The sequence below is a fragment of the Rhamphochromis sp. 'chilingali' genome (genome assembly GCF_963969265.1).
Source record: "Rhamphochromis sp. 'chilingali' genome assembly, chromosome: 10".
NCBI classification, from domain to species: domain Eukaryota; kingdom Metazoa; phylum Chordata; class Actinopteri; order Cichliformes; family Cichlidae; genus Rhamphochromis; species Rhamphochromis sp. 'chilingali'.
Window position 1 is genome coordinate 18,929,782 of NC_137937.1, and position 8,482 is coordinate 18,938,263.

The 8,482-nt window shown below is 38.5% G+C and overlaps 2 protein-coding genes across 3 annotated transcripts in view; one reads left to right on the forward strand and one right to left on the reverse strand.

The window, feature by feature from the left end:
* Window positions 1-667, reverse strand: part of LOC308403562 (DNA repair protein XRCC4-like) — a gene marked incomplete at its 5' end in the record, with an annotated part of 26,506 nt that extends 25,839 nt beyond the window's left edge. For both annotated transcript variants that reach the window (XM_080893103.1, XM_080893104.1), the window contains one exon: window positions 514-667. In XM_080893103.1, coding sequence (XP_080749229.1) covers window positions 514-667 — 154 coding nt within the window. The remainder of the gene's footprint in view (window positions 1-513) is intronic.
* Window positions 571-8,242, forward strand: tmem167a (transmembrane protein 167A). Its single transcript, XM_080893105.1, has 4 exons — window positions 571-678; window positions 3,151-3,260; window positions 7,612-7,646; window positions 7,765-8,242. Exons 1-4 carry the CDS (start codon window positions 676-678, stop codon window positions 7,833-7,835), a joined length of 219 nt encoding a protein of 72 aa, XP_080749231.1. The 5' UTR covers window positions 571-675; the 3' UTR covers window positions 7,836-8,242.
* Window positions 8,243-8,482: the final 240 nt, after the last annotated feature.

Here is an 8,482-nt window from a genome sequence, read left to right on the forward strand (position 1 = left end):
AGCTATATAATGTAATTTTTTGCACATTAAACTTTAAAAACAAAGACAAGCACACCACGAATGATACCAATTAGCAAAGTATAGTTTTAACACATTTGTCTGTAGACAGTCTACACTACTGTCTACAGACTTGAACAACTCTCAAGTATTTTCAAGCTAGTACTCAAGTTTGAGGGTATAATATCTAAATATTGTATAATAATGTTCATTTCTATTTTTCCTTTATATGTTCAGAATAGATTTTATCATTAGCAACGAGCTGGCTCTGCAGGTGCCGACGTCTTAGACTTCAAATAACTTTATGTGTGCATTATTATAGAACAAAGCACAGTGGCATAGGCGCTATGGCAAGGCGCCGAGTCATTAGCGTGTTATAGACGACTCGAATTTTCCTCTAGTTCTTACAAATGAAGTACAAATTCTTCTTCGAAAACTTAGCACTATGTGGACCAACAACTGCGATGTGAAAATGAAGCAATTATTTTATGAAACTGATATCATTGAAGCACTCACTCTTGACAGCTTCGACAGTAGTTTCAACCTTCAACTCTTGTGCTTTGAGCCAATCAGCGACAGCGCAGTGCGTCCTTACGTCACGCAAACCGTGCTTCGCTTTCGTTACGTAAGTTCCAGGGAGGCGGAAGTGTGATGTGGCTTTGATTCCCATTTACAAAAATGGTAAGTTTGTTTTGATAAAGCAGATCTTTTTGATCTTTTGCAGCGACGTTTAAGCGTTATTTATCGCACGTATTGGAGATATGACCTGTATCAGTGATAAACTGTGATGGCAGCTTGTGCTTGTAGAACATACAGTAAATGTTAAACTACCGAGCTAATAGTGGTTAGCTGAGTTAGGCTAAAAGTTTAGCAAATCTAGCCACAATGTCACGTTTCCGTTCATGCTATTAAACTTTTATTTCATCGAGTGCGCGCACTAATGTGTCATTGGGAGTCGTTTGCTAAAAAAGTCAAGTTATCTCTGATTTTTTAAATACGACGAGTGCCAGCATCGTAGTGTTTTGAGGCGTATGCCACGTAGCTAGACAAGGAGCATGGACTACTGCCTGCATGCGTGGGTATTTCGAATTAAAACTCGTAAATGAATATGTAACCAGTGAAATTAATTGTTTCCATAAAGTAGAATTTTAAAGACGAGCGTTTATTAAGAGGGCCTAAATGATGAATAATGATGAAATGATGAACCAACAGAAACAGGGAACGTGGTTAATTATATAACATTTCATTTTTAAAAGTTAAACATTACGTGTACGACACCAGTTAAGTCGTTGTAAAATGATGCTTATTTTCTGTAACAGCATTACAGTTTGAGTTATTGAGGGATATTATAAATTCAGCAATAGAAGCAGTTCATAATCTCGAAGTTATTTTAAGGTATAGACTTTAAATACCCCTGTTTAAATCCTATGTTAGTTCTTAAATGTACTTGTAAACTCATCATGCTCACTACTTGAGCAATGGAGTTGGATTAGACTCTATTGCAGAGTCCCTTGGTTGCTTTGGCGTGCCATAAGATTAAGACAGTTATAAATTAATAACAAAGTCCTTCCTTTAGATTTACCTTTGATTTGATCATAAGTGCACATGCATTGTAAAATGAGGTGCACATGGTAAATATTGCCATTCACATTGCGAAAGACTGGCCAATATGATCAGCAGTTTTTCCATTTAGTTTCTCATCCTGCAGATGAACGCAAATTCCGGTCTTGGTTCTTGCAGCTGCACTACCAATCTGGTCTGTGAGCTAGCTAATACGAAAGGCTTGGACTAGCTGGTTAGCACCAACTGAACAAAAGAGTGAGCTGTTGTTCTCTTGTAACTCAGTGGTAGATAAAGTTCTTTCAAATGGTTGAATACAAAGATCAAAATTACTGGCAATATATAAGGTGAAGATTACTGGATAATTACTGTGTGGGTGTTTAATAAACCAGATTCAATTCCAAAACACCTTGTTTCTTAGATTAGGATGTGGACATGAGTTGCAGTTTGCTGGTGAGTTATGAACAAATACATAAATATTGATCGACCTTGCTTTTTTTTTTCCAGGGAAAAATAATCAGGATTGCTTCCACTAGTTAACCTTTCTAATCTATCTAGGCCAATCTCCAAGGTACATTGTTCTGTAGAAGGCTAAAGGCTCTTTTGCAGTAGCAAATAAAATCACTTAGTATCTGAAACTAAGTTTGATTCATAACTCGACCGTCTTTCAATTCTTACATCGGTGCAACGATCTGTGCAGACATCTGAGTGCCTTTCAATTTGTTGTGACAGTGTGGATTTTTCAACTATGTCTACAAGTGCACCAACTGTAAATGTTCCCTCCAAGCAGACTAAAAAAATGGTAGGATAAGAGCACTCATGTGTCCCTGGTGTCCACAGCTGTCCAAAGTACTGTCTGTGTGGTCTACAAGGTTTCATGTATTGACTGCCAATTCTTCAACATGTTTGACAAAAAGTGTGATCAGCAAGAAGAAGTGGGTTGGCTCACAGGTTGTGTGTGAGAAAAATACAGTCTCTGGGGAGCTAATTTTGTTTTCTCCCCATTTATGTTGGACTGTGGGCTCGGTATATTCACTGACTGTTCGATCTATATATGTGGTAGAACACTGTAGTAGCTATTGTTTTAATGCAACAGTTAATTATTCTCATAAGTGGCATGTCTGTTTCTAGTTTTGTTATTCATCTTTTTAATGTCTAAAACAGTTTTGAAGTGAAAATCTTAAGTGTTGCACCTTTTGATGATAAGGACTAACTGAGTCCATTTGGACTTTGGTCTTCATTTTGGCAAATCAGAGTACTGTATAAGATATTGATTGTGAGGGAGGTCATAATACCTTCTAGGCACATAGTTGATTTTGTAAGTAAGTCTACATATGCACTTTCACTGTGTAATTCTGAATATGAGATTATAAAAAAACAGATTTTAAGTTGAGTTTTTGACAATATAATAACTCTAAAGCGTTCTGCACAGTCAGTCAGCACCAAAGTGAACAACTGGCACAACAGCTATCTTCTCTGCACGTAGCTGAAGATCAGTATTACAGAAAACTGTCACGAGTTCACTTTTTTTAAATTGTTATGACATATTGTATTATGTCTGTACTAAATGTATCATTCTCTTTCATCTTGCAGTCAGCCATTTTCAACTTCCAGTCACTGCTAACTGTGATTCTCCTCCTGATCTGTACCTGTGCCTACATCAGAGCAATGGCCCCCAGCCTGCTGGACAAGAATAAGACTGGGTAAGATGGGCTACTTAAAAATCACCACTGACATGATTAATTGGCTTCCCATCTTTGTCTTTTTGAGCAGTATAAATGATCAAAATGACTAAATCATTCATCTTTTCTAAGTTCATTATCAGCAATAATGGCAAATTGCTTGATCACTCTTCATTTCACTATGTAATAATTCAGAATGGTAATCTGTATGTAAAGTATATTATTGTGGTTCTATAACATTATAGATCATCTTACAAGAAATTAAAGGTAAGGTTAAAACAGTAAATTTCAGTCTAATGCTTTCAGAATAGATGGAGACATTCACATGCATATGACAACAGTTAAATGTGGAGCCTTGGAGCAGTGTAGAAGAGTGAAAATTCAAATCTAATGATTCTGCAAGTTTAATCAGTGCTTGCTGAAATATTTCTACACAGCAGTCACTTACAGTGTTTCTGCTGGTAAAAACAGGAAAATTGTGGCTGGAGACAACAGTTATTGCGACCAAATGCCATGAATTTGCAAACTCATTATCTTTGAAATCAGAGTCAGTCTGCTATCAGCTTGCAATTAAATGAGATCAAGTTGCCTATTTACATGCTGTGTCTGTGATAATACAGCAATGAACAGTGATACATACAGGGAGTGCAGAATTATTAGGCAAGTTGTATTTTTGAGGAATAATGTTATTATTGAACAACAACCATGTTCTCAATGAACCCAAAAAACTCATTAATATCAAAGCTGAATGTTTTTGGAAGTAGTTTTTAGTTTGTTTTTAGTTTTCGCTATTTTAGGAGGATATCTGTGTGTGCAGGTGACTATTACTGTGCATAATTATTAGGCAACTTAACAAAAAACAAATATATACCCATTTCAATTATTTCTTTTTACCAGTGAAACCAATATAACATCTCCACATTCACAAATATACATTTCTGACATTCAAAAACAAAACAAAAACAAATCAGCGACCAATATAGCCACCTTTCTTTGCAAGGACACTCAAAAGCCTGCCATCCATGGATTCTGTCAGTGTTTTGATCTGTTCACCATCAACATTGCGTGCAGCAGCAACCACAGCCTCCCAGACACTGTTCAGAGAGGTGTACTGTTTTCTCTCCTTGTAAATCTCACATTTGATGATGGACCACAGGTTCTCAATGGGGTTCAGATCAGGTGAACAAGGAGGCCATGTCATTAGTTTTTCTTCTTTTATACCCTTTCTTGCCAGCCACGCTGTGGAGTACTTGGACGCGTGTGATGGAGCATTGTCCTGCATGAAAATCATGTTTTTCTTGAAGGATGCAGACTTCTTCCTGTACCACTGCTTGAAGAAGGTGTCTTCCAGAAACTGGCAGTAGGACTGGGAGTTGAGCTTGACTCCATCCTCAACCCGAAAAGGCCCCACAAGCTCATCTTTGATGATACCAGCCCAAACCAGTACTCCACCTCCACCTTGCTGGCGTCTGAGTCGGACTGGAGCTCTCTGCCCTTTACCAATCCAGCCACGGGCCCATCCATCTGGCCCATCAAGACTCACTCTCATTTCATCAGTCCATAAAACCTTAGAAAAACCAGTCTTGAGATATTTCTTGGCCCAGTCTTGACGTTTCAGCTTGTGTGTCTTGTTCAGTGGTGGTCGTCTTTCAGCCTTTCTTACCTTGGCCATGTCTCTGGGTATTGCACACCTTGTGCTTTTGGGCACTCCAGTGATGTTGCAGCTCTGAAATATGACCAAACTGGTGGCAAGTGGCATCTTGGCAGCTGCACGCTTGACTTTTCTCAGTTCATGGGCAGTTATTTTGCGCCTTGGTTTTTCCACACGCTTCTTGCAACCCTGTTGACTATTTTGAATGAAACGCTTGATTGTTCGATGATCACGCTTCAGAAGCTTTGCAATTTTGAGACTGCTGCATCCCTCTGCAAGATATCTCACTATTTTTGACTTTTCTGAGCCTGTCAAGTCCTTCTTTTGACCCATTTTGCCAAAGGAAAGGACGTTGCCTAATAATTATGCACACCTGATCTAGGGTGTTGATGTCATTAGACCACACCCCTTCTCATTACAGAGATGCACATCACCTAATATGCTTAGTTGGTAGTAGGCTTTCGAGCCTATACAGCTTGGAGTAGGACAACATGCATGAAGAGGATGATGTGGACAAAATACTCATTTGCCTAATAATTCTGCACTCCCTGTAGTTGTAAATTGCAAATCTGTGATCTACACACATATAAATTCACATTTTCTTCTTGGATTCAGATTCTAGCCTGAAACCCATTAACAAAAATTCAGAAATTCTTCCACAAATACTGATGTAGTTGCAGCAGGTCTGCAATTAAACTGCAGATTGCCATAGGTGATCAGCAACCATGCTATTATATATAACTGAGGGCGTTTTCACAACTATTGTTCATTTACTCTGATCCGATCAGTTGATGAGTTTGTAAACTTGTAGCTTTTCCCCGTGGTTTTGGTTTACAGAGAAAAGTCCAAGAGAACTCCAGGCGAAGTGCAAACTGTGAAAATATTCAGTCCATTCATTGGCCAGATGTGTCTGGGGCAGGAGAGGAGCAACAAATTAAATATAGGAGGAAGATGCAGTGTGAGAAAACTGAGAATTTACATTGATTTCTTGGCTAGTTGCTAGACCGTACAGACCTGCACATATATAAAACCTCCCCACATTAAGAATACAAAGAATGCATTGCAAACTAATGTTTTTTAGTTCAAACTTGCAGCATACAGCTGGTGGTTGGTCCAGTTTGGGGTCAGATCACGCTCGCACCATAAACAAACCGCTCTGGTGCTTGTTTGGAAATGCACCGAGACCACCTCCTCCTCCTCCGGTGTGGTTGTTTTGAATGGCACCCAAGTGCGGTTACTGTCTTCACAACTGCACAAACAAATCTTACCAAGGGGGAAAATGAACCTGAGCTCAATTTAAACAGACTAAACAGCGCAGGTGTGAAAACACCCTAAGACGACCAATTGAGTCAAGCAGCCCATTGCAAAAAGATGTTTCACAGATGAGTTTGCTCATTGCTACAGACTGCGATTGTTTGGAAACAAGTTGCCTCCTACCAGGTGAGCTTTGCAATAGACTTGGAATCAAAAGGTCGGTGGGGTGACCACTTGGATACCACAACTACTTGCAATCAGTTCCAGATTTTTCCTAGTCGCAAGGGGATTGCTGTCCTCGTCTTACTCTGTCCACACTGAGCAATGGCAATTGTTGATAGACACACACCACCAATGATAAGTGAACATCCTTTAAGGTTCTGACGCCGTCAGTTTTCATAATAGAAATGGTGCACTTCAAGTAATTTACGCCTGTATTTTTGCTCATATTAAAGTCGTTCCTTTATCAAGTAAGGCTTGTCTGTCCAAAACACTTGGTTAATAAGAAGCTGCTTATTAAGTATTTTATTTAGTATTTAGTATTTATTTATTTATTGTCATTGTCAAGAACAATGAAATTGCGTTTGGGGCTTCCATACAACCCAAAAAAAAAAAAAAAAAGAAGAAAATAATAAATACCCCTTAAAACCCAAGTGTACATATTTAACCCAGTGTGACTCCAATGCAATAAGACAATCCTTAGCAATAAGGCCAGTAAAGTAGCAGAAGTAAAGCAGATTTTTATAATTTCAGGATCAACATTATTCTTGGCTGTATAAGTTCTGTAATTCATTTCTAATAAATCTGGCAAATCCCAGAAACAGTTTCACTCACATACACACAGCATTGGAAAAGGGAGGGACATCCTGTTCAGACAAGCGCTTGAGACTGAGAATGTCATATGGGATGATTTAATAGTTTTCCCCCTTGATTGATTTGTTGACTGAGGCATGAGACATTATTTGTGTTGATTTGATGCCACACATTTCGCAGATAATTCTTGTGTGGTAGGGAAAGGCACAAAATCTAAGGGGAATACCATCTCCAAGAAAATATGTGTTTTATAAAGAAAAATAGCAGTACACTCAAAAACAAATCTTAGCTTCAAGTGTACAAAATGTAACTGTTATACAGAGACAACTTTGAGGAAAAAATTGTACAATGGGATGCTGACACCATCTGGTGAGAATGAAAGTTTAAAAAGTTTGCTTTAAATGCAGAGACACACAGAGCTCTCAAAAGAAGTGAAAATGTCTCATTTGCCTCAGTGCTCAATCCATATGAGATGTCCTGCTGTTCGTCTTTTCCCTCTACGTTGTAAATTCCTCACATGGAACTTGACATCCGATGGCTGCTTGGGTTTTGTGGAGTACCTCTGTTGCTGTATGTGCACATATCATCACAGGTCTTTGAGCTTTTAATATCAGAGTTCCTGTTTGTAATGTTTGTAATTCCTTTACTTTTTAGGCTTCTAGGAATTTTTTGGAAGTGTGCCAGAATAGGTAAGCCTATGACTGCCCCATATAGTTTTTTTTTTTACTTTGTCATATTGTTATTCATACATGCATGCAGAAATGTTTCCTGACAAAGCCTAAACACTGCACTATTGCATTTCTCCAGGTGAGCGGAAGAGTCCGTGGGTGGCCTGCTGCTGTGTCATCATGGCTTTTAGTATACTGTTCCTACAGTAGCAATCTAAAGAAACCCACTAATGGAAACATTGGAGAAATGGAGAGACACGAAGACATGGACAGGATGATCCTAGAAGCACAATAAGACCTCCTTTGCTTATCAGTTAGATAATGTAAAAAGAGAGACCTGACATCACGTACTGAGTCACGGAGAGCCCGTGTATGGAGGAGGGGGTTAGCTGATAGCATTTGTGTGAATCCCTCCACAGACTTCCAGGTCTGTACGTTTAAGTGTGTGTGTGGGAGGAACAAGTGTACCGCTTTTCTGTTATCTGCTATTTGTGGGATCAAATGATACAGTTTGTCTAAACATTTCAAACAGATTTTTTCCATCATTTTGTGTCACTATAAGGAGCTGATTAATCTGTTTGAAATTCTTCACAAAGAGGACCCCAATAAATGTTTAATCTGTTAAGGGATTTACATGCTGACTTATATTTGTTACCTTCCTGTTTGTTGAGTTGAAAATGGTGGGTACAGCAAACAAAATGGTATTAAGGTGTCTAGTTGTCCTACATTTTTGCCTCAAAGAGCTACTGATGTTTTTAATGTCAGTTGGTTTGCAGCTATTTATTAAAGTCCCTTTTTTTTGGAAGTGTGGTTTTAAGTTTTTCTTTTTTAACAAAGCTTATGATTCATGTTTTCTG

Bases quoted from the DNA above. Each gene is read 5' to 3' on its own strand.
- tmem167a (XM_080893105.1), top strand. The intron at 3,261-7,611 runs GTAAGATGGGCT...TTTACTTTTTAG, and splicing joins CTGGACAAGAATAAGACTGG to GCTTCTAGGAATTTTTTGGA. The intron at 7,647-7,764 runs GTAAGCCTATGA...GCATTTCTCCAG, and splicing joins TTGGAAGTGTGCCAGAATAG to GTGAGCGGAAGAGTCCGTGG.